General features: G+C 39.9%; 1 protein-coding gene and 1 long non-coding RNA gene across 11 annotated transcripts in view; one reads left to right on the top strand and one right to left on the bottom strand.

Annotated features, from left to right (window-relative positions):
• Nucleotides 1-8,119: 8,119 nt before the first annotated feature.
• The window catches only part of nedd4l (NEDD4 like E3 ubiquitin protein ligase), a 427,841-nt gene continuing 408,849 nt past the window's right edge, over nucleotides 8,120-27,111 (bottom strand). For all 9 annotated transcript variants that reach the window (XM_080181786.1, XM_080181803.1, XM_080181795.1 and 6 more), the window contains 5 exons: nucleotides 26,793-26,852; nucleotides 21,233-21,340; nucleotides 13,693-13,789; nucleotides 13,282-13,354; nucleotides 8,120-10,176 (listed from right to left, as the gene is read on the bottom strand). In XM_080181786.1, the coding sequence (XP_080037912.1) occupies nucleotides 10,074-10,176; nucleotides 13,282-13,354; nucleotides 13,693-13,789; nucleotides 21,233-21,340; nucleotides 26,793-26,852 (441 nt within the window). In that variant the 3' untranslated portion in view covers nucleotides 8,120-10,073. The remainder of the gene's footprint in view (nucleotides 10,177-13,281; nucleotides 13,355-13,692; nucleotides 13,790-21,232; nucleotides 21,341-26,792; nucleotides 26,853-27,111) is intronic.
• Nucleotides 19,793-27,111, top strand: part of LOC145337216 (uncharacterized) — a 58,850-nt gene continuing 51,531 nt past the window's right edge. For both annotated transcript variants that reach the window (XR_013885335.1, XR_013885332.1), the window contains exon 1: nucleotides 19,793-19,889. This is a non-coding gene — a long non-coding RNA (uncharacterized LOC145337216). The remainder of the gene's footprint in view (nucleotides 19,890-27,111) is intronic.

The following is a 27,111-nucleotide window of genomic DNA, read 5'->3' on the forward strand; positions in this document are numbered from 1 at the left end:
AACATTCTTTCTGGTTGCAACACAAAGGCGTAAGAAATAACAACAGGTCGTGAACAAAGCCCAGTCCATCACTCAAACCAGCACCTCATCCACTGACTACACTTCCCACCGCCTCAGAAAAGCGGTCAGCATAATTAATGACCATACATATCACGGACATAATCTCTTCCACCTTCTGCGGGAGAAAGATACAAAGTCATCGGACATGTACCAATCAATTCAACAACTGCTTCTTTCCTGCTGCCAGACTTTTGAATGGACCTATCCCGCATTAAGTTGATCTTTCTCCACACCCTAGCTATTACTGTAACACTACACTCTGAATTCTCTCCTTTCCCTCTCTATGTACATTATGCTGTCTGTATAGTACGCAAGAAACAATACTTTTCACTGTATACTAATACATGCGACAAAATAAATAAAATCAAAAGGCCATTGCCTCTCCATTAAAATGGATTTTTTGGATAAATATACGCTTATTAATTTTAACAAACATATAGAGTGTTTTTCCAATCCTAGCAATATGAAAAATGGGTGTAAAATAGTAGGCAATGAGATGGGTTCTGGCAAACTATCGGCATTCACTATCTGAAACTGTTGCAACATCAGGTTTTCAGGCATGTGCAGATTAGCATGGAAATTCTGACATCGCTGTCCATCAGTCAGGACTCAGGCTGCTCTGTGGCTCCCCCCAGAGGCAACCATCACTCAAATCAGGGAGAATTTCAACACTCCCACATTAAACCTTTTCAGGCTTATCAAGGCGCAATCTCATTTAATCAAGTGTTACTGGATATTAACAATGGCGTGATTAGTTTGATGAACAATGAAAACTGACCTGAAAAAAATATTGCATGCATCATGTTCTGTTAATTAGATTTAAACTCCTTTATAATAAAATAGGTTTAAAAATGTTTTTCTGACTGGGAATATCCTTCCATGTGATTGACTGCTTGCACAACCTGATATCATCACTGATGCTCAATGCTATGAATGCCCAATAAAGAACACTGCAATAGCACTCTATGGCATGGTGCTGGAATCCTTACCAGAGAGATTGCTAGAACAAAAGCAAAATATTGAAAATTTGAAATAAAAATAAGTGCTAGAAATGCGGTATCTGTGGAGAGTTAACTGACAGGACTTTTCCCCTGAGGATGTGGTTTCAAGAAGCAAAAGATGTGTCTTGATGAGGTGTGAATGGCAGATATCAGGTTTCCAAATGCAAATGAAAGAAGTAAACAAATTGGAAAAATCTGAACCAGCAAGAAGAAAAATAACTAAGCAAAATGGAGGGAAGGGGTTATCATCTAAAATTATTGGACTCACATGTTGAGTCCAGAATGCAGATAGAATATTTGTTCATCACTGATCACAAACATCAATCTATTCAATTGGTCAGTCATTATACGTCAACATTATAATAGTGGCAAATACATTATGGGTGGCCGATTCTACATTGCTCATTTTAAACCCAAAGTGAAAAGTTCTGGTTAGAAACAGGGAGAAAAAAATCATTTGGTGTATAACTGATGACCAATTCAACACTGATGTGGATATGCTGGCGTTGGACTGGGGTAAACACAATAAAAAGTCTGACAACAGCAGGTTTAAGTCCAACCGATTTATTCGATAGTAAACTCACTAGCTTTCGGGTTTGTCCCTTCGTCATTCACCTGACGAAGGGACAAACCCAAAAGCTAGTGAGTTTACTATCAAATAAATTGGTTGGACTTAAACCTGCTGTTGTCAGACTTTTTACCCAATTCAACATTGCCAGCTTAACACTGGTGTAAAACTTTAAATTGCCATCAAATCATTAAAAAAAAAATTTTAGAAACAAAATAAATGGCATTGCATCAAACTGAGTGCAATTTCTGATTGTGAAATAGGCAAGTTAATTTTCTAATAATAGTTTCACTATAGCAAGATCAGAACAGAATATTGTGCAAATAGATTTTATGGATTCCCAAAAAGAAATCCAGTAATAATGAAATGCTCATTGTATAACACGTTTGATCCTCATTTGCAATAATGTGAAGTGAGGTTATGTCTTATCCATGTCGAGTAAAGTCAAAATGGAAGCCAGAAAATATTCATTAGTTCCTTACCCTACTCTCATTAGATAAAACTCAATTTGCACTTATGGTCAAATGTCATTTAAGTATTAAGATTAGCAGATGGATAACTAATCTCATTGATATTCCTCAATGCTAAAGGGTTAATAATGAAATTAAGCACTTCCAAAGCAGTCCAACCTTTGTCCTTTACATTTTTTGCAGTTGTCTGAAACATAAATGGAAGTATCTATTCAACATCACACAGCATTTGCTAAAATCCAAACCATAATTCAGCATCTTCATAACTGAAGTAGTTATTATTGTTGAAGTAAAAAAACCTGAATTAATTTCCCATTAACGTATTGGGTGTGGAACTACAGGTTAATAGCACAACAGTGACATTGATGACTGCTCCAACTCATAAATAATCAGGAATTTAAAGTCAAACCTAGTCTAGTATCAATGGATAACACCAGCATTAATAGACAAATGTTGTAATCACACCACTTATGGACCGCCCACTATTTGGAATAGATTGTATTCCATTGTGCTTCATAAGAACATAAGAACATAAGAAATAGGAGCAGGAGTAGGCCATCTAGCCCTTCGAGCCTGCCCCGCCATTCAATAAGATCATGGCTGATCTGTTGTGGTTCAGTTCCACTTTCCCGCCCTCTCCCCATAACCCTTAATCCCCTCTCTTATCAAGAACCCATCAACCCGCTTCTTAAAAATATTTAGCGAGGCAGCCTCCACCACTTCAACGGGCAGAGAATTCCAGAGATTCACCACCCTTTGAGTGAAGAAGTTCCTCCTCAACTCCGTTCTAAACCGCCTCCCCTTTATCTTGAGGCTGTGCCCCCTAGTCCTACTGTCTTTTTTGAGCTTCCATTCACATGTTTGAGTTTTGGGAATACAAGCTGAGAAATCAAATAAGTATCTTTATTAATGAGCAAAACACAAGATGAATTCATTAACAAGATTAACAGTGGAATACACAAATTTAAACTGAGAAAAAATACAACAGAATGATGAACAGAAAAAGTTAGTGGTTTAAAATTAAACTCTACTTTTATCTCAAGAAAAGTACAAAAAAATTCATGACAAATATCTGATCACAATCCACTGTGCAGAGGTTTAAGAAACCATGAAGGGCAGAGAGCATTGAATGTATGTTAAAAAAAAGTAAACAAGATTATAATGTATCTTTAGTTTACTGAACATTCTTAAAATGTGGAAACTTTTAATAAAGAGAAAATAAAAGAGAAAAAGATTGATCATCTATTCCAATAATATGTTATCAACGAGTAACGTTAACACCATTCCTCTCCACAGAAAGTTCCTGATACGCTGAGCATTTCCTGCATTACTTTTCTTCAATTTCAGATTTCCAGCAACCACAGTATTTTACTCTCATTATAGAAATCTTTTTACTAATTCTTAGAAATTACAACTCAAGCTATGGTTTCTTTATATTTCATCCAGAAATGTTGCAATAAAAATGGAATCCAAGTAATCTCTGATTATAATTTTTTTATTTGATCCTAAGTTTATAAGCCTTTGCTTCTTATTCTGTGAATAAGTATTTATGCATAATAATTAGTACCCCAGGAGATAACTACAGGAGTTTCTCGGGGAGCATAGACGCAACCACCTTCAGCTGCTTCATCAATGATCTTCCTTCCATCATAAGGTGAGAAGCCAAAATGTTTTCTGATGACTGCATTGTTCAATAAAATTTGCCACTCCTCGGTTACTGAAGCAATCCATGTCCAAATATCCAGGCTTGACTGACAAGTGGCAAGTAACATTTGTGCACACAAGTACCAGGTAACAGCCACCTTCAACAAGAGAGAATCTAACCATCACCCTTGTTTTTCAATGGCATTACCGCTGCTTAATCAACACCCTGGGGGTTACCGTTAACCCGAAACTTAACTGGAATAGCCATATAAATAAATAATGTGGCTACAAGAGCAGATTACAGGCTAGAATCTCTGTGGCAAATAACTGACCTCCTGGCTCCCCAAAGACCGACCACAATCTACAAGCACAAGGCAGGAGTGCTATGGAATACTTTCCACTTGCCCGCATAGAAACATAGAATATTAGAGCAGGAGGCCTTTTATTCCTTCAAGCTTGCGCTACCATTCATTACGATCATGGCTGATCATCCAACTCAATAGCCTAATCCTGCTTTTTCCCCATAACCTAAGCTCGTTCAGTATTCCTGCATGTTGTACTGTCTGATTTCTGGTCTCCTCCTAGCATACCAGCAATGCATCTTCTCTACTGCCTCCACATCCTTCTTGTGATATGAAGATTGGAAAATACTCAGTTTCAAATCAGTCAACCAATGTTGCACATATGCCTTAACTAAATGTTTTTCAAATTCTATTCCTCTCTAAATGAGTGCTATGTTTGTTTAAATTATTTTGTTAACATGCATCACCTCTTTCATTAATTTGTGAATCAACTCTGCTCAGTTTAGACAAAAGGTAGGATTTTCATCCTTCATAGGAAGGTAGTACAGAAACAGAAGGGCACCAAAGTTTCTGTTGCTAACTAGTGTGGTGTGCCAGCACCATCGCATTTACCAGTCATTTTTCCAAAGGCAGGGTTGGCAGTCAAAGTGGCAGGTAGCAAATTGTGGATACTCTTTAAGCTTATTAAGGTTAATTGGCAGAGGCCAACTGTGTGTTCCCCTCAGGAATAGGCCAGCTGCCTGGCAGCAGCATCTGGCACACAGCTCAGGTTCAAGTAGACTTTGAGACCTTCCCCATATGCTTGGCCTCAACTATGATAATAGGTCATCCTGTGGATGGGTCCTCCTTCTAAAACAGTGACCCACTTGTTGAATCGAATTTTTAATTTAAAAATTGGAGAGCATAGAGATGTACCCTCTCTCCTTCAGTTGAGCTGCAGATTTCAGCTCCTTCTGAGCTGGAGAGTCTCCTCTTGGACCTGCAGCTTCAAGAGCCTGTTCCCCACCTTTAATTGATGGCAAGCCCATCCTATGGCCATTAATTGACCATTTTTGGGGGAAATCGCTGTCAGCTGACTGCTTCCCACACCTAATGTGGGAGTTCCCATCCAAAAAGCAAAATCTTGCCCCAGTCAATGAGTACAACACCTCCTTATTCTTGCTACCAAAATGTACTACCTCACACTTATCTACGTTGAAGTTGGTATGCCAATGACATACCCATTCTGCAAGTTTATTATTGATTTCCTGTGTTTTGTTGCAGTCTTCCTCTGCATTAACAGGACCCTCAATTTGGTGTCAGCAAACTTTGAATTTGCACTTCCAATCCTGCATCCAAACCATTTAAGGAAATGGTGAATATCAGCGGTCTCAGCACCAATTCTTGTGGAACACTAATTCCCATTTTTTGCCAATCTGCATAATTACATTTTACCGTCTATAATTTTCTATTTTGCAGTCAGCTTGTAATCCATCCTGTTATTTGTGCTTGACTCCATGTATTCTGATCTTAATCATTAGTTATTTAATGTCATTTTTCGTTTTTTAAATAATTACATCAATAGCTTTATCCTCGTTAATTTTTTCTCTTACTTTTTCAAATAATTCAATGACTTTGTCACGCAATCTTCCCTCTTTAAATTTATGCCAATTACTCATCATTATAAATAGTCTTCTATTCATTAAGGATGCTATTAACTTCCCAGCTACCAATGTCAAGCCAATTGGTCTTTAATTCCCTTTCCTTTGAGCTCCCTTTTTACATCTAGGAATCATATTAGCTGTTCACCATTACTCTGGAACAATTCCCTTTGCAAATGACTTTATAGACATTTAGTACGTTCATACAAGAGTGGCAGATTCAGTTTGTTTACATCAGTAAAGATATCTTATTCTGATGACACATAAAAATAAGTCTTTATTCTTTAGAAAGCCAATGTTCTATCAAAGCGTTCAGCCTTTTTTCAGAATTCCATTTCGAGCTGAAGTCCTCAACATCATTTTTTCTGTAGCATCTGTTTCATCAGTCCCCTTGAGCTCACCACTTACCCAGATATGAATGTGCACACGCTAAACTCCATGTGCGGAATTTTACGAGATTGCGTCTAAGGCTGGAATTTTACCACGCTGCTTGCCATGGGAATTGCAGCGGGAAAGGGGTGGACAATAGGTAGGTTCATTGACCTTGGGCAGGATTTTACAGTTGAGTGAGGCTGTAAAATCTCAACATATGTATCCAGCTAGCTTGAAAATGGGAGAGTTCCTGATACGTTTTTTGGGTGAGCTTTCACACCCTATCTTATGCACTTAGTCTCCGAAAAGGGGGCGAGCCAGTTTCTAGCCAATAGCGGCTGTGGGCAGGGCTTAATTCACCAGCCAGCCTCTAGAGGGAGGTATTGTGTATGTGCAGAGCTCTGATGCTGCACATGTCCATTAGTAGGGGTCTAACAGATAGAGAGAGAGCTGTTAGGCCCCTGCTACTGCAGACAGTTTCTGCCAGCACCCATGCATCACGGGGGCCTGTGGCCTGAGATGCAGCCCTTGTCGCCACCCAGGTCAATTGTGGCCCTGTTTCCCCTCTTGCTGATTGTAGAGTGGCAGCAGGCCTCTCCACACCACACTGGCCCTGTCCCCTAATGGTCCCACCCCACACCCCCATTGGCCCAACCTCCTGGCACTGTCCCATTGACCCCACCCTCACTAGCCCCATCCCCGGCACTGCCCAATGGACAGTGCCAAGTTGCCCAGTAGGCATTGCCCAAGTGCCATCTTGGCACTGCCCACAGGATAACCCTGCCTTGACCTTGGCCTCTCTGGGGGGGCTTCAACGGCCTCTGGTTACACCGGCACGGCCAACATGATTGTTCCTTGTTCATGGGGAACAGGTGGTTCTCTCCGGTGAGGCCATAAAGGCAAGCAAGCCTGGACAATTGAGCACCGGGCTCACGACGCACATATAAAACAGCATTTAAATAAATTTAAATAAACGGTCTCCCTTTTCCAGCGGGAGTCTGACCAGGCTGAAAATCTGGGTCTCAAAATCTTGAGAGCTGAGCAACCAAGCGTGATGCCATCCGAAGTATCAAAGTCAAGCCCACACAAACACCCACTGGGACTACTTTTGTTGTATGCCAGCCTTGGCTCCCACCCCTCAGTTAGAAGGTTATAGGTGCAAGTCTCCCAGAACACAAACTGCAGTATCGAAGGGCTTCTTTTTGGACCTGATGTTAAAGTGAAGCTCCGTCTTCCCTCTTTGATGTAAAAGATCCTATGACACAATTTCAACAGGGGCAGGAAGAGCTCCCCAGTGTCTTGGCCAACAACACACAAACAGCTTAATTGGTCATTTATCCCACTACTGTTTGTGACACTTTGCCTATATTACAACTGTGACCACACTTCAAAGTACTGACATGTACTTCTGGACTGTCTTGAGCTTATTAAATTTGATTTTCTTTTCTTTTTAAAATAGTAATTTTTATTAATGGCTCTTAGAATAAGTGGCACAGTTAATTCTGAAAGGCAATTACATTTTTCAGCACTGCTGCTGATTCGGAGACTGACCCAATAGGGCAGGTGATACAGCACGTTCTTTCCATCAAATCAGATGCAATTTAGACACAGGCTGCACAATCATAAGGAGTTACACATCACTGTTGCAGGCAAAAGTACTCATTTTCTAAGCGGCATGATCAGTAGATTTGCAAACACGCAGTCAGTTTGCCATATTAGAAGGTCAACATCTATGGAGCAGTTTCAACAGTGGTCATGGAATTATTAACAACTTAGAACACTTAGACATAAAGCAAATGATGGGCTGCAATTTACTGTCACCTTGGGGAGGGGGGCGGGGGCGGAAATGAAGTACACAGGGAATTAAAAAAAGTAGGAGAACTGAACTCAATTACGGAGACCAACCCATCTTTAACATGGCTGTATGAAGGCTTCAACAGAGATCAGACAGCTTTCAAGCAATATTCAGGATTAAGAGGTTTGTTGCATTTCATCACTGTGCTAAGTTAGATAAATACTTTTAATCTCATTGAAGTATATGCATAAAATACAAATTACAAAATTTGTGACATTAATAAGGAAAGTTTATTTTTTGGGGATTTAGTAGGGAGAGGAGAATTTCAGGAGATGTTGTTACATATCTGAGGTGAGTTTTGAAATTACATAGTGTGCTTTGAAAGGGATAAAGCACATTGCGAAAAAAGAAAAAAAGATGATGATTGGCAGCTCTACATTCGTTTTGTTGCATCATTAATAACAAAAATGTAGGCTGATGTGCACAGCATTCATATTGCAGCGGACACTGAGCTCTGTATTAAAAATGTACACATTTAAAAACAATTAATAGCCATGTATAAAGTGCCCTTAGATTTCTTGGTGTTACAACAGAACACGTTTAAAAAAATAAGCATAGCTTTACCAATAACGAGACAAATACATTAGTCATCAAGAACTTGATTGGTTGGCTTTCATTTTGAAGATTTCAAATATAAAAATCATCCGAGTGGAAGGGAGGAAAAGATGTCACAGAAGATACGCATTTGTTAGAGCTCCTCCCTGATTTGTTGCATTTTTCTAGGCCATCTATCTGGTCATAGCAATCTTCATCTTATTTGTTTGGCTAAAACTAGCTCAAAAGGGCCATTCTGAAGTTAATCAAACGGACATTTTAAAGGAAAATTGCTCCTGACCCTAAAACGGGTGATGGGAGGAGTAAAGTGGAAGAAGACAGATAAGTAATAACGAACAGAAAGGGAGGAGAATGGTTGTACAGAAATAGTCAGTATAAAAGTTTAAGTTAAAATAAAATAGTACATAGGAGTGAAAAAAAATTCTAGGGAAAGAAAAAGGTGGTGAAGTAAGAAGTGTTTAAGTCTTTTATCTTAGTTTTATTACAGTGTTCACTTTTGAAGTTAGTCAGTATTAATTTTTAAAGTTAGTCAGTATTACAATAATAAAATGACTCCTGGCGTTTATGTAGCTTAATTACTGTGTATTATGTTACCTGCTGCAGTGAATGAGATTAAAGTTCAAGATCCAGCCAGCAGTCATTTCCTGCACCCACCAGCAGTCTAAGGATTTAAACATGCATGCTACAGATGTTACAGGCATGTTACTGTATTTTGCTTTATCCTATATAGAAAACAATCACCTTGTTCAAAAGAAAAGGGAAAAATTCAGGTAACATTTTAAATTAAAGAGAATACCTCAAGTACTTCTTTTGGCAGTCCTCTTAATGCAGATGATATTTGATTGCATGCTCAATGGATAACCACATTTAGTTTATTCGGCTAAATGGAACATATTGTTAAAAATAAAGATAATACCTTGTTACTGTAATTTTCCTTTGAGATCCCATTTATGTTCATTTGTAACAATTTTGTTAAATAAAAATATCATTTAGCTCAGTTTTCACATTCTATCAAGGTGTTAAACAATGTCACCATAACATAAAAGTGCTTTTTGTTCATGACTGGTGGGTAAAGGAGGCACATATGTTTCACAGTGAAAATGTCAATACACTGCTTTTTATGTTTACATGTGTATGAACAACATGATTCAAATCTTCATCATTTTACAGACTGTGCCTTTTAACTGGATGGGTTATATTAGAAGAATCTTTATATAACTGGTTATTTTGCAATCCATTGAGTAAACAAAGTGATAATACTATACCTGTGAAAGTGACAGCTTCCATTCACTTTCGTTACAAAGTTGGTAAAACGTTTAAATTGAGTCTTTAAAGAACAATTTTAATACACAGTTAAGTCCTATTGAAATGCACTTCTCATCCACACATTTTATCCACTTTTCTTCTTTTATTACTTGTTTTCTGGAGCGTCGGCTTTGAATTTTTCAGCCTTCCAGAAACTTGAAATAGGAATTAACATAGAAGAATTTGTTCCGTGTACCAATATCACTGTGCAATTAAATTGATACCACTGGTAAAGTTCCTATCTCTAAAAAAAAAACAAAAAAATTATAAGCAGCATCTCATTGACCACAACTGCAGCCAATTAATCTACTCCTTCAAATCCTTCAGCATTTTCCACTGCCATAAGAAGCTTCTCTCGTAACTCTTCAAAAGATTCATAAGGTGGTAAATCAAGGCGGTTAAAGCTGTGAATAAAAATGAAATAAAAGTCATTAAATGTATATTAGACAACAACAACCATCAGCACATAAGTGTCAATGTGTGGCTGTTAATCAAAAAGATTAAAGAACTCCAAAGTTCTCTGTTGTATCTCTCACACTAAGCCAGGGAGCTGGAGTAGTTAGTGATTTTTCTACACAATTATTTTTCTCAAATGAAATGCAACTCAGGTTATAACTTATGTGCAAAACCACGTAAAGTTGGTACTGGGCTCTGAGACTATTGGTGGTGTTTTCCTTGTTGACCTTCATTTGCTACAGAAGTTGATTAATTGTTGTCTTGACGTTGAGGGCATTTCCTTTCTGACATTTTAAGGAAAAAAATCACAAATGTTCAGTTTAAGTAACACTTTGGGCCACTGAACCCAAAGGTTGTAAATCTTTTTATGGATTGGGGGCCCTGTAAATACTAAAACTCCCAGAAACACTCTCCGAACTTCTGAATAGTGTTAGCCACTGAAAGGGTATCAGTGCTTGATTTGCATTTTGAAAAGTTAGTTATAAGTCAAATCCAACAATACGTATAATGGAACTCTGAGGTTCCTTCATTCGGTCCCCTTCAGCTCCACACAACCATATTGACCTGATTGACTTTTTTTGAAGAAATAACTAAGAAGGTGGATGAGGTCAAGTCAGTTTACTTTTAAATCATTTACAGAATGTAGGCATTGCTGGCAATGCCAATGTTTATTGCCCATTTCCAATTCCTTGACGAGGTGTTGATGAGTACTTTTTTGAACTCATCCACGTCGTTCACCCTCTAAGATTAACGGTGTTGTGTATTCTTTGTATTTCTGTTATTCTGGGGACAAAGTATCTCTAACTTATTCCTGTACAGGTACAGGCAGATCAAACATCCTGGGAAAAGACATGCACTGAAACCTTGATGCCATTTATGCTGGAGGGATCTTATGGTCCCACTGATGGCGCACCCCCATTACACGTTTCCTGGCTGCAAGGTGTGCGTTCAATGAGCAATCCCATTGACAACAGTGGGACCATAAGATCCCGCCACCAATAAGTGGTGTGCCACTTGCCGCCATCATGAAACACACTACAAAGAGGGAGGAAAATCCTGCCCATTGTTTTGTATCAATGGTACCTCCAGTGTAGTTGAGGCTAGAGGAAATATATGCTATACACTCATAGCTTTATCCTGTTATTGCCCCATTCTTTAAAATATCTTTTCATTGCCCTCTGAGGAAGAATGTTCTTACTATTGAGGGAGTATAGTAAAGATTTACCAGGCTAATTCCTGGGATGGCAGGGCTGTCATATGAGGAGAGACTAAACTGGTTAGGATTATATTCATTGGAGTTTAGAAGAGTGAGAGGGGATCTCATAGAAACATGTAAAATTCTAACAGGGTTAGACAGTGGGTGAGTGAGTCCAGAACTAGGGGTCAGAGTTTGAGGACAAGGGGTAAATCTTTTAGAACAAAGGTGGGGAAAAATTTCTTAACCCAGTGGGCAGTGAATGTATGGAATTCACTACCACAGAATGTAGTTGAGGCCAAAACGTTACGCGATTTCAAGAAAAAATGAGATATAGCTCTAGGGGCTAAAGAGATCAAGGAATATGGGGAGAAGGGAGGATCAGGATATTGAATTCAATGATCAGCCATGATCAAAATGAATGGCGGAGCAGGCTTGAAGGGCCGAATGGATTGCTCCTGCTTCTAGTTTGAATTATATGGTTAGAAGCACTGGCTACAATGGATAATCTAATCACACTATGTGGTGTTTTCCTGTCTTTTTCTGTGTATGTTTGATTTAATTTGATTTATTATTGTCACATGCATTAACATACAGTGAAAAGTATTGCTTCTTGCGCACTATATACTCAAAGCATACCATTTACAGAGAAGGAAACAAGAGAGAGTGCAGAATGTAGGGTTACAGTCACAGCTAGAGTGTAGAGAAAGATCAACTTAATGCAAGGCAAATCCATTCAAAAGACTGACAGCAACAGGGAAGAAGCCGTTCTTGAGTTGGTTGGTACGTGACCTCAGACGTTTGTATCTTTTCCCTGAAGGAAGAAGGTGGAAGAGAGAATATCCGAGGCAGCGGGCAGCGTAGACAGAGTCAATGGATAGGAGGCTGGCTTCTGTGATGGACTGGGCTACATTCACAACCTTTTGTAGTTTCTTGTGGTCTTGGGCAGAGCAGGAGCCATACCAAACTGAAAAATGATTAAGATGCACCACACCCAGCTTTTGAGGGTTTGTTATTTGTAAAAATGGGAAAGGTCTTCAATAAAAATATATTTAAAACAAAATAACTCAATGACCCTGCTTCTATTGCCATGTAAGGCAGAGCGTTCCAAAGTCACTCAACCTTCAAAAAAACTCATCTCTGTCCTAAAATGGTGGCTCAATTTTAAACAATAGCCGTAATTTTTGACTCACACAAGAGAAAGCATTCTTTCAACATCCACTTTGTCAAGATAATTCAGAATCTTATGTACTTCAATCAAATCTCCCACCACTCTTTAAAACTCCAGCCCTCTGTCCAACCTTTCCTCATAAGACAATCTCCTCAGGTATAATCTAGTAAACCTCCTCTGAATGCACAGTGGTTAGCACACTGCTGCCTCAGTGCCAGGGACCTGGATTCGATTCCCAACTTGGGTCATTGTCTGTGTGGAGTCTGCATGGTCTCCCCGTGTCTGTGTGGGCTTCCTCCAATTTCCTCTTTCAGTTCTGAAAGACATGCTGGTTAGACGCATTGGCCATGCTAAATTCTCCCTCAGTGTATGCAAACAGGCGCGGAGTGTGGCTACTCAGGGATTTTCACTGTAACTTCATTACTGTAAGCCCATTTGTGACACTAATAAACTGTGAACCATCTTCAATGCATTTACAGCCTTCCTTGAATAAGGAGACCAAAACTACACACAGCATTTGAGCTGTGGTCTCACTCTAAGAATGCCTGTACTGCCGAAGCATAACATCCTTATGTCAATTCTTTGCTCAATCCTTTCAAAGGCTCCATTCCTCTCGCAATAAAATATAGCATTCCATTAGTCTTCTCATGCAATTAATATTAACTTCTGCATTTAATAACCTCTTACCATGTGTGAGCCCTTGGTAACTTTTCTGGAGTTCCCCACTGTTCTATTGTAAACAGCTGAGGACCATTGGAACCTGTGTGAAATAACAGAAAGTATAGCAGGAGTTCTTAAAAACATGTTTCTAGAACATCTTAAAAGCATATGTTGAAACATTGAGCAAATAACCCCCTTTTGTTTTTACAGACAATAGGCTTGGCAACAGCATCCATACCCCAAGAATGAATAAAAAAGTGAAGCAAAGATTTGGCTGCATACATCATATTTACTTAACAAATTGATTATGTTTACTATAATCTATAAATGAAAGTTTTAAGCGTTTTTGAATGAAATGTTGTATCCAAATGGAGATTAACATTAAATAAAATTTAAACGTGAGAGTTAAAGCTTGCAGACAAGGTAAAAAGGACACACCATATAGCTCAGCAAACCCATTCATAGGCACTCTTGAAGTTCCAGTAACAAACTGCAGTAGCCGGATACGTTTCTCAGCATCCATCAGTAACACAGCCTGGAAGGAAATAGTGGCTCGGTGAAATGAATAATCAAGAAAGTAGGAAGCATAATAAAAAATATCTGCCATTAAGAATAGGTTTTGGTCATACATAACTAAATCATTGATTATTTTACCTTGCTGCAATGACAACTTATATTTATATTAGGTCTTTAACATAACAAAATGTTCTAAAGCGCTCTGCAGGAGTAAGATAGCAAGCCACATATGGAGATGTTAGGCCAGATGTCCAAAAACTGGGTCAAAGAGGTAGATTTCAAGGAATGTCTACAGGAGGAAAGTGAGGTTGGAAGACAGAGAGATGTGAAGGGAATCCAGACCTTGGGTCTGAAGTAATGGAAGACTAAGGCCACCATTGGTGACACAATTAAAATTGTGGTTGCACAAGCACCCACAATTAGAGGATCGCCAATTTCTTGGAAAATTTAGAGGCCTGGAGGAGACTACAGAGTTCAGAAGAGGCAAAGCCAGGAAGGGAATGGAAAACAAGGATGAGAATTTTGACATCGGGTTGTTGCTCAACCAAGAACCATTGTAGGTTAATCAGTGCATACAGAACTGGAAGATAATAATCTCTAACTTAAAATAAATATCACTGGACATTGAGGAGTCCTTTGTTAAATAGCATTAATACTTTTGCCTCAGTGACTTTACATGGGAATGTCAAAGAATCCCTACAGTGCAGAACGAGGCCATTTGGCCCATCAGGTCTACACTGACTCTCCGACAGAGCATCTTACCTAGGCCTTTTCCCTGGAACCCCACATATAAACCCCGCTAATCCCCATAACGTACACCTCTTGGGGCAATTTAGCATGACCAATTCACCTAACCTGCACATCTTTGGTCTATGGGAGAAAATCGGAGCACTTGGAGGAAACTCATGCAGAACTTGCAAACTTCACAGAGGGCCTAATTTTACCATTTTCATTCTAAGTGCTGATTCTGGGCATAATTCAGACTTGGAAATCTGCTTTCAGGCACTCCTATATGCACTCAGCCTGAAAATAAGATCGCGAGTCCAAATCGCGCTGTGGGTGGGGCTTAGCGCACCCAAAACGATTGGAGCTCTGAACTGTGCATGCGTAGTTAGAAAACATTTTGAAAAAGCGCGGCCATGTCAGATTGCTCTCCAGCCACAGAAAGCGGAGAAAGTGGCTCGGGAGTGAAAAGTGGGAGCGATGGCCCCCACAGATACCACTGTCCGCCTTATCCACACCCAACCCCATATCCACAGACATCAATGTCCATCTTATCCAGCTCCCACTACCCACAGACATCACCGTCCCCCTTATCCACACCATCCCCCCATGACCTAGACCGATCGCAACCCTCTGCCACCTTCCCCACCCCCCCAACTGATTGCCTACAGAGTGGCAGCAGACCCCCCTACCACCCCCCCAGAGATCCATGTCAAGCATGCCATATGATTTCTTCACCAGCTTTTCCATCTGCGGACTTGTATTCCCAGATCTCTGTGTGTCTATGCTCCTGATCATTCTGCCATTTAGTTTATAGCTCCCACCTGAATTGGATCTACCAAAATGCATCAACTCGCATTTGTTTAGATTAAATTCCATTTGCTATTTCTCCGTCCAATTTTCCAGTCTGTCTATATCCTGCTGTATTCTCTGACAATCTTCACCACTATCCGCAACTCCGCCAAACTTAGCATTATCTGCAAACTTGCTAATCAGACCAGGCACATTTTTTTCCAAGTCATTTATGTATATTCCAAACAGTAGAGTTCCCAGCACTGATTCCTGAAGAACACTACTAGTTACAGACCTCCATTCAAAAAAAACAACTTTCCACTGCTACCCTCTGTCTTCTTTGGCCAACACAGGAAGAAGTCTCACAACATCAGGTTAAAGTCCAACAGGTTTATTTGGTAGCAAAAGCCACTAGCTTTCGGAGCACTGCTCCTTCATCAGGTGAGTGGGAATTCTGTTCATTAAAAGGGCATATAAAGACACAAATTCAATGTACAAAATTGGAATGCAAATCTTTACAGGTAATTAAGTCTTAAAGGTATAAATAATGTGAGTGGAGAGGTTAATCACAGGTTAAAGAAATGTGTATTGTCTCCAGCCAGGATGGTTAGTGAGATTTTGCAAGCCCAGGCAAGTTGGGGGGGGGGGGGGGGGTGCGGATTGTTGCAGATAGTATGACATGAACCCAAGATCCCAGTTGAGGCCGTCCTCATGTGTGAGAAACTTGGCTATCAGTCTCTGTTCAATGGCTCTGCGTTGTCATGTGGCGTGAAGGCTGCCTTGGAGAACACTTACCCAAGCTCAGAGGCCGAATGCCTGTTACCGCTAAAGTGTTCCCCAACAGGATTGTTGAGCGATGATCATTCATCTGTTGTCGTAGCAACTGCACGGTCTCCCCAACGTACCATGCCTTGGGACATCCTTTCCGGCAGAGTATAAGGTAGACAACTTTGGACGAGTTTCAAGAGTATGTACCATATACCTGGTGGATAATGTTCTCATGAGAGATGATGGCATCCATTTCGACGATCCGGCACATCTCGCAGAGGCTGCTGTGACAGGGTTGTGTGATGTTGTGGTCACTGTTCTCCTGAAGGCTGGGTAGTTTGCTGTGGACAATGCTCTGTTTGAGGTTGTGCGGTTCTTTGAAGGCAAGAAGTGGGGGTATGGGGATGGCCTTGGCGAGATGTTCATCTTCATCAATGACATGCTGAAGGCTCCGGAGAAGATGTCGTAGCTTCTCTGCTCTGGGGGGCTACTGGATGACGAAGGGTACTCTGCCTGCCGTGTCCTGTGTTTGTCTTCTGAGGAGATTGGTGCGGTTTTTCACTGTGGCGCATTGGAACTGTCGATTAATGAGTCGAGCGCCAATCCTGTTCTTATGAGGGCATTTTTCAGCATCTGGAACCAGGATCTTGGGTTCACGTCAAACTATCTGTAACCCCCACAACTTGCCTGGGCTTGCAAAATCTCACTATCCTGGCTGGAGACAATACACATCTCTTTAACCTGTGCTTAATACTCTCCCCACTCACATTGTCTATATCTTTAACACTTGATTACCTGTAAAGACTTGCATTCCGACCATTATTTTGTAAATTGAGTTTGTGTCTTTACATGCCCTGTTTGTGAACAGATCTCCCATTTACCTGGCAAAGGAGCAGCATTCCGAAAGCTAGTTGCTTTTCCTACCAAATAAACCTGTTGGACTTTAACCTGGTATTATGAGACTTTTTACTGTGTTTACCCCAGTCCAACACCAGCATCTCCACTTCTGTAGCTAAGCCAGTTCTGAATCCATCTAGCTAGTTCACACCTGATCCCATGTGATTTCATCTTTTGCACCAGTCTGCCATGATGAACCTTTCAAATGCTTTACTAAAGTCCACGTAAACAACATCCACAGCCCTTCCCTTGTCAATCATTTTGTTACCTCCTCAAAAAACTCAATTAATTAGCAAGTCATGACCTCCCTCATACAAAACCATGTGGTCTGTCGCTAACAAGACCATTGAGTTCCAAACGTGTACAGATCCTATCTCTAAGAATCTTCTCCAACAATTTCACTATCACTGACACAAGCTCACTGGCCCGTAATTCTCCGGCTATCCTCCAATCTTCTGAGACCTCACCAGTGACCAACGAGGAAACAAAGATGTTAGAGGCCCAGCAATTTCATCTCTTGTCTCCCTCAGTAATGTGGGATAAATGCCATCTGGCCCTGGGGATTTATCTATCTTAATGCTTTTTAATTCACCTAACACTTCCTCCCTTGTAATAATGACTCGTTCTATAGGGTTTGTATACCCCTCCAAGACACCATCTATCGATGTGTCCCTCTCCTTTGTGAATACTGATACAAAGTACTCATTAATGATCTCACCCACTTTCTTTAGTTTTACACATAATCTCCCTCCTTTGTCCTTGAGTTCACCAACTCTTCCTCTAGCTTGTTCCTAATATATGTGTAAAATGTCTTGGGATTCTCCATAATCCTGTCCGCCAAGGACATTTTGTGACTCCTTTTTACCCTCCTAACTCCCTGTTTGAGCTCTTTTCTGTTTTCCCTGTATTCATCAAACACTTCACCTGTTTTCAGTGGCCAAGACCTTATGTATGCATCCTTTTTCTTTTTGACTAGGTTCACAATTTCCTTGATCATCCACGGTTCCTGAATCCTGCCTTTCCTGTTCCTCCTTTTCACAGGCACATGCCTGTCCTACACTTTGATTAACTGCTCCTTAAAAGTCTCCCACATGCCAGGTGCAAATTTATCCTCGGTCTCTCCCAAACAACAGCCTCCAGATCCTGCCTAATCTGGTTGTAGTTAGTTTCCCCCAATTAGCACTTTAACCCTAGAACAACACTCATCCTTTTCCATCAGTATCCAAAAGCTTACGGAATTATGGTCACTGTTCACCATATCTGTTCTTATTCAGTGAATATTCAGTCTGTTCTTTCAACTACAGATTTGATTTCCTGTACAAAAGGCCTTTAAAAACAAAGTAGTTTCAAGTCAACAACATTCATCAGTATTAACTGTACTAAGAATAATTGCACAACTTGGTTCACTGAACCCTGAAGCTTGGGTAAATATTGTGGTGCTTTCAGATACAGCCGAGCCCCAATAGAATCATCTCCAAATTGCATACACAGAACTAAACATTTTGCAACACGAGCTGAAAGGAAAAGTCAAACTAATTGATTTCCCCTGAAATTCTATCCTGACTCACTTCTTTGCGGCTCATTAAATTTTGTTTCTAAGAGCTGAAAAATCAATATCATGGAACAATTGTTTGCAACACCAAGCATGATAACAAGATCCTTTACTATTCAGTTGAAATATTTATAAATCTATTTAATTTTACATTTTAAAGGAAAATAAATGAATGGGCGAAATTTAGCAATAACTGGAGGGAGGGATTTGATTGACACCAATTTTAAAAAGAGCGGACGCTGCAAAGAAATTCTTTTCACTCTAGTCACTTGATTGTACCACTTTCCAATGTTCATACAATTAAATACATCAACTCACAGGAGTTCTGGAATGCAAAACACAAACACTTCTTTAAAAAACGGTAAAGTCCATGGAGACCTGTGAGAAACTCCTTGACTTTAAGTATTTTTAACCTGAGGATTTATTTCTCCTTTTAAAAGTTCCAGGTTGGCCCATGCTGTGACGGGAACTCTTGTTTATAATCTTTAATTTGTTTTTCATAGTGGTGGTGTTGGTCTTTGCTACCAGGAGTGAACATGTGAATGTTCTCTCAGCTACTCAAAAGGTATATTGGTGGAATTTTATTTCAATTGAGTATTGGGTATGGCACATTGTATTTTTACAATGTGAAACACAGCTATCCCGTCCCATTTTAGGAACACATTGCATACCAACAAAACTGTTTCCAAACTATATTAAATATCCATCTTTAGTATTTTGAGAATGACTTGGAAATTTAAAAGGCTTTCAAAGCTCATCAAACGTTAACTCATCTACCAACTGAGATGTCACATACTCCATCATTTTCAAGGCTATGCCATCTTTCAGGTTATCTTTATCTCAGTAGTCTATGTAAAAGACACACACCGAAACTATTCTGAAACTGCTTTATTCCATAAAGTGCACAGATGTTAAAAGATAACAAAGAACAAGGAGTTTGAAGTCTAGGGGACAAAGTCCTCGCATTCAGGCAAGAAATTTCTGTTAATTCTAAAAGAATTAACAGCTTTAGTCACCATCAAGAAAATTGGAACGGGGCCAAACTATTTGGTCTATTGAGCTTTGTTTTATAATTTCGCAGGTTTGAAGAAGGAAGCTTAAAAGCAAAAGGTTCCAACACAAAATATCTGCACTGTTAATGTGGATAGTATAGCATTAAAAACAGAACACAAATCTTTGAGTTTGCTGTGGGACCAAGCCAAAATTCTAGTTTTTGCCCCTCCCCCAAAAGGGTCATCCTGACCCTCTTGGCACGAGGAAGCTCAACCCATGATTTGGCCACATGTTACATTTCAGTGTTACTGGTGCCACTGTTACAGTAGCACTCACTGAAGAAGCGCCTTTCAAGAAGCTGCATGGGCCAAATCTCTAGAATCTCAAATGTAAGGTGAGCAGAATTATTTTGTGAATGTCAAAACACATTTCTTTCCACAGTAAAATTTTCAAATATTTTCTTCCAAAATATTGACATGTGGGCTGGCAGCCACGTGTGTAAAACTGACTGGACTTGGGACACTGGGAAGGCCTGCTAACCTGCTGCTTTGTTGACCTGGCAAATTACTTAATCATTTCATTACTGGACATGATAATCTACAGAAGTATTGTCCAATAGATTAGTTTTTAGATACATGTGGCTAAATTGGGAACACAGAAGCGGTAAACTGAATTCCTAATTGGTAAATAAAAAATTGAGTAGAGAATTGTGTGTTTGTCCATATCATAATAAAAGGAGAGTGAGTGCTTTAATTCCTTGGTTACTGAATAATAGTAGATAGTAAACTGAAGGAAAAACACAAGCTCTGTATTTACTCGCATTGTGTGAGTGTGTTGAGGTAAAGCATTTGGATAATATGATGGTGCCTAGCCACACCTGTGGGTGTCAGCCATTTCTACTGAACAACAGAGGCCTTGGTAATAGCTTCTACAATCTGAAATTGCTCTTAGTCATTTTTGCTCCATAATTTACTGCTCCAAGACACGTGCTTTAATTCTGAGTGTAAATTAAAGCATATGTCTTGCAGCAGTATCTCGGCTTTTAGGAAAACAGCCAAGCGATTCTAGAATCATAATTCATTGAAATATTCAGGGTTTGGAAGACTTTCTGGTCCATATGCTGTTGATAAATGGGAGGTTGTACTCTCCATGGATAGCAGGAGACAGATAAGGGCAGCAATTACCATCACTTCATTGTTTCATCAGCATCAAAAAGGAAATGTCGCACTTTAAATCTGATACTAGTACAATAATGGAGATCTGCTTCAAAATAGAGTTACTGGTCAATTAATGGATGAGAACGTGCACTTTTCTGATGTGCATCTCTTGTGAATGCCAGTCCTCACTGGGAAGTGAGGATGGGGAAATCAATGCATCTCCTAAGTATAGTGTTACTACTGCTGTGTAAATAACCACTTCAAGTTCCTTTCATTTATTTTGCATTAAATTTAGCTAACACAGCAAAACCTTGCGATGCAGAACCAGGGGAACATTTAATTAATGTCAATGCACAGATAAAGTTACACATCCCTGCTATTAAAGTGCTTGTGAATAAACCAAAATCTACTCTTGAAATTAAAGCACATGCCTAGGAGCAGTAAATTATGGTGCAAAAGCTACTTTAAAAACAATTTTACAGACATATGAACGTTTGAGTATCGCAAAATGAAAGCTTCAGCAAAGAATATAGTAACTGCTCACTGTTGTAGCTGGATTAAATGGCTAATTATACAATACCTTCCAAAACCATTGAATAACTGGGTGGTTCGTACAGTAGTTGTTCTTGTAGACTGTGTGTTGCCTCCAGTCATTGACATCCACATCGCCAAGGCCACACATCAGCAACTAAAATAAAGACAAAGTTGCACAAACATAAACGTCATGATTTAAGTCTGTTACAGAACAAAGGCACTATATTTACACAAACAGTACTGATTTTTACTTATTTCACTTAGCCACTATCTTTCAGCGACGATTTCGGAATCCAGATGTGCCTAATTGGTTGATAAAATAAGAACTAGAAACCGTTCTTGGGTACATAATCTCAACACTCATTTTCATGTAGCATAGGCATGTGCACTTTAACAGAGAACACAGCATTCAACCCCCCCCCTGTATAAATTTCCTAACAAAACCAATCTTTTTTCAGCTTTTCACCCTCAATGAAAAGTTTGAATTCCACAAATGAAGTGTGTATTGCTTTGTCCTCCAAGTTAATCATATTATGCTGGATTTTACAGGTCACCAATGGGCACGAAAACAGGTAACTTAGGGCAGTGTGCATCTTCCACAAATTCCATTGTAATCTTAGCAGTAGGTCACCCTGACCACAGCCCAGTCGAAAAACGTAAGTGGGAAATCAATGAGTGATTATACTCAACACAGCACAGCAGCTTTAACTGGCCAGTTTGATGGTAGGGAGGAGGGAGCAGAGGTTTATGACTTATGCTGGGCCCCCAGTGCTAATCGAAGGCTCTTCCCAACAGATTTGCCTCTTCATGTCCACCCACCTGTCCAAAGTGATTGCTACCAACCCCTCACCAGAACCTATCAGTCCGGCCTCAGCAAAATTCCATGTCAATCAGGAAGTCCCTTTGAAGTTCAACACTTCCAACTGCTGTAAATACTCTATTTTTGTTTTTCCAACCACGATGGATAACCTCTCATTTCTTCAAATTGTATTCCAGCTGCCAAATTTTTGCACAGTTGCTTAACCTAAAAATCCTAATGAAACATCTTTGCATCTTCCTCACAAATCTCACTTTCACCTAGTTTTGGGTCATCTGCAAACCTGGAAATATTACATTTAATCTTGACATCTAAGTCATTGATATAGATTGTGAATAGCTGGGCCTCAAGCACTAATCATTGTGGTTCCCCATTAGTCACAGCCCGCCAACCCCAAAGTGATCCATTTATTCCTGCACTCTGCTTTCTGGCTGTTAACCAGTTCTAAACTAGTGCCAGAATGTTCCCCAGATGCTCGATGTTGTTTACTAACTCTTGTGTGGGATCTTATCAAAAGCTTTCTGAAAATCTAAAAATACCACATCCAGCAGTTTCCCCCTTATCTATTCTGCTAATTAAATCCTCTACTTTCTCAGAAGGCTAAGGAAATTCGACACATCCACTATGACTTTCTCAGAAAAGGCAAGACAAATCCAACCTGGCCAATTACTGCTAATCAGTCGACTCTCGATCATCAGTAAAGTGAACTAAGGGGTCATCAACAATGCTATCAAGCAGCACCTGCTCAGCAATAACCTGCTCAGTGACGCCCAGTTTGGGTTTTGCCAGAGTCACTCAGCTCCTGACCTCATTGGAGTGAGGATAAACTTGACTCTGTGAGTGTGCAATGCACTCGGATCTATCTGCCAGACTGAGTTAGCTAAAACCAGTTTCGGTACAGTTTTAACAAGACTGAATAATAACTATAAAAAAAAACCTACAGCTTTGGTTCAAATATGGACAAAAGAGCTGAATTTCAGAGGTGAAATGAGAGTGACAGCCCTTGACATCAAGGCCACATTCGACTAAGTGTGGCATCAAGGAGCCTGAGCAAAACTGGAATCAATGGGTATTGGGGGCAAACTATCTGCTGGTTAGTCATACCTAGTACATAGAAAGATGGTTGTGTTTGTGGAGGGTTAGTTACCTCAGCTCCAGGATATCTCTGCAGGAGTCCCTTAGGGTAGTGTCCCAGGCCCAACAATCTTCAGCTGCTTCATCAATGACCTTCCCTCCATCATAAGGCGAGAAGTGGGGATATTCACCAATGATTGCACATGTTCAGCATCAATCACAACTCCTCAGATACTGAAGCAGTTCATTTTCAAATGCAACAAGATCTGGACAATATCCAGGCTTGGGCTGACATGTAGCAAGTAACATTTGTGCCACACAAATGGCAGGCAATGACTATTAGCAGTAAGACACTCCAACCATCGCCCTTGACATTCAATGGTGTAACCATCACTGAACCCTTCCACTATTAACATCCTTGGGGTTACCATTGACCAGAAACTCAACTAGATTAACCACATAAACACAGTGGCTACAAGAACAGATCAGAGGCTAGGAATACTGCAGTGAGTAACTCACCTCCCAAGTCCGCAGAGATTATGCACCATCCACAAGGCACAAGTTAACAGCATGATGGAATTCTCCCCACTTGCCTGGATGGGTGCAGCTCCAACAACATTCAAGAAGCTTGACACCATCCAGGACAAAGCAGCCCACTTGATTGGCCACATCTACAAATATCAATCCTCCCACCACCAATGCTCAGTAGAAGCAGTATGTACTGTCTACCAGATGCACTGCAGCTTTTCGCCAAAAATCCTTAGACAGCACCTTCCAAACCCACAACCACTTCCAACTAGAAGGACAAGGGGCAGCAGATAAATGGGAACAGCACCACCTGCAAGTTCCCCTCTGAGCCACTCACCATCCTCACTTGGATATGTATTGCCATTCCTTCGCAGTCACTGTGTCAAAATCCTGGAATTCCTTACCTAATGGCATTGTGGGTCAACCCACAGAATGTGGATTGCAGCAATTCAAGGCAACAGCTCACCACCATCTTCTCAAGGTCAACTAGGGATGGGCAATAAATATTGGCCAGCCAGCGGCACCCATGTCCCATGAATTCATAAAAAAAAATTTTTGCAGATGCACCATTGAACGCATCCTTTTCAGACGCACCACAGCTTTGTATGGGTTCTACTCTGACCAAGACCACAAGAAACTACAAAGAGTTATGAACGTAGTCCAGTTCATCATGCAAACTAGCCTCCCATCCATTGACTCCATCTACACTTCCTGCTGCCTCCAGAACAGTTTTCAAAGATTGGAATGTGACAAACATAGCCCCGATATTTAAGAAAGGAAGAGGAGGAAAAACTGGGGAATTACAGGCCAGTTAGCCAACTGGAGTGGTAACAGTCAACCACTGGAACCTTGATAGTGACATACTAACAACACACTTAGAAAATCATAATATCATTCAGCAGAGTCAACACAGATTTGTGAAAGGTTTAATTTTTGAGGAAGTGACAAGAACAATAAGGGGGAACCAATGGCTCAAGTGTATTTGTATTTTCAAAAAGCATTTGATAGGGTGCCACACAAAAGGTAATTATATGAATCATAGGAGAATCATGAAGTTAAAATGTATGGGATTTAGAGCAATATAATAGCCTGGATGGAGGATTGGTTAATGGACAGAAAACAGAGTAGGAATAAATGGGACATTTTCAGTTGGTAACCTGCAACTAGCGACCACCAGAAAGTTCAGTACCTGGACGTTAGGTTTTTATGAATTACATTAATGACTCAGATGAGGTGACTGAGAGGTGACTGAGTGCAGTGTACATAGTTTTCCTCATGATACAAAGTTAGATGGAGAAGTAAGCGATGAAGAGGAGGCAAAGAAGCTACAGAGAGATATAGACAGTTTGAATCAGTAGTCAGAAACTTGACAGACGAAATATAATATGGTAAAGTGTGCAGTTACCCATTTAGGTGGGAAAAATAAAAGGCAGAACTTTTTGTTGAATGGTGAGGAACTGAGAAATGTTTGCATCCGCATGGACCTGGGCGTCCTTGTACACAAATCACAGAAAGTTAACAGGAACGTACAACCAATAGGAAGGCAAAAGATTCATTAATTCTTGTTACAAATGGACTGGTGTACAATAATTAAGAAATCTTACTACAATTTAAACTAAAAGTTTATTTATTAGTGTCACAAGTCGGCTTATATTAACACTGCAATGATGTTACTGTGAAAATACCCTAGTCACCATGCTCCGGTGGCTATTCAGGTATACGGGGGGAGAATTTAGCATGGCCAACGTACCTAACCTGCACATCTTTGGAATGGAAGAGGAAACCGGAGCACACGGAGGAAACCCACGCAGACACAGGGCGAACGTGCAGACTCTGCACAGACAGTGACCCAAGGCAGGAATCGAACCTGGGTTCCTGACGCTCTGAGGCAGTAGTGTGCCATCATGCAGCCCCATACAGCGCATCGATCAGGCCATACCTGGAGTAGTGTGCACAGTTTTGGCCTCCTTACCTAAGGAAGGACATATTTTTCCTAGAAGGTATTGTGACCTATTTGGATGACCCGGACGAACAAAATTCTAATGGAAGATGTTTGCTGGAAGAGTCAGTGAGCACCTTTACTGTTAATTGTATAATTAGCAAATTGATTTTAAAATCATTGAAAGAATAAGGACTGCTTAATAATACTGCTTGAATAATAAGGGATTAAATGAGATTGAAGTGCAGAGAGATGTGGGGGTTCAGATACAGAAATCATTAAAAATAGTGATCAGGTTAATAAAGGGGAAAAAATCCTAACCAAAAACTCAGGTTCATTTTGACAGCAATAAAATTGAAAAGCAGAAAAATTGTTAAATTTATACTGTAACAACGATGAACTGAAATAAGTGCAAAAAAGGTTCACAAGGATAACACCATAATTGGGATACAATGCCCATCAGGAAACACTGAACAGACTGGTGCTCTAGTTTCAATGGAAAAAGAGAGGTTGATGGGTGACCATATATGGAAGTGTTTAAGAGGCGAGATGTCGAGAAGATGTTTCTATTTGTGGGAAAGGCCAGGAATACAATGACAGGCCATAAATATAGGATAGTCACCAATAAATCCAAGAAGAAATTCAGGAAAAATGTCTTTACCCAAAGAATAGCAAGAATGACAAATTTAGCACCCACCTACTAGTTGAAGTAAATAGTAAAGACATATTTAAAGGGAAGTTAGAGAAGCATGAGGGGGAATGGAATGGAAGGATATGATAATAGGATTGGAAGGAGACAGGTGGGAAGAGGCTCTCATGGAGCTTTTGTCAGTACGGACCAGTTGAGCAACCTGTTTGTGTCGATAACGCAAGATAATTTGATGTTCAGTGACAGAAAAGGTTCCCCTGGGGCTTCAAAGAGTTAGCATCACATCATAAGTCAACAGCAAAAATCAATGCATGCAAGCATGAAAACAAATTGATGTTTTTAAATGTGAACATAAAGATGGACGAAGTTTGGCTACAGCCAAGTCTAAATGTGGGTTTGCTTAATTTGTATTATCAATTGGAAATTACGTGAAGGTGGCTCCTGTGTTGTATAAGAGCCGCTGGATAATTATATCTTTTGCAATTTACAACAACTCCAAATTATTAGTAGACTATATTTTCAAACTTCCCAATTGTGGAGATTGGAGAAGTTGTTCAAGGTTATAACTGGAGATACAAATATACAAGAAAAACACTAACCTCAAGTTCATTTTCATCAAATATTTTAATCAAGTCAATAGGGATGAGTTCCGTGAAGCCCTGCAAATGAATTTCAATGAAAGAGAAAAGTATCAACACTTGTGTACAAAATATTATGAATACTGCACCAAATAAGTACATTTCATACATACATATTTGTTGTTAGAAAATTTGGAGACCTAAATTAGCCAAGTATTAAGAATATGTTGAAAAATGTTTTGCTTTTTTCCTTTGTTATCCTGACACAATTTACCATTCAAGGTGATGAGGGTTGGCTGCTAATTTGCCAATTTGCGATATAATCAAGAGTTAAGAGCTG

This window comes from Carcharhinus amblyrhynchos, chromosome 1 (assembly GCF_965287045.1).
Source record: "Carcharhinus amblyrhynchos chromosome 1, sCarAmb.v2.hapA, whole genome shotgun sequence".
NCBI classification, from domain to species: Eukaryota; Metazoa; Chordata; class Chondrichthyes; order Carcharhiniformes; family Carcharhinidae; genus Carcharhinus; species Carcharhinus amblyrhynchos.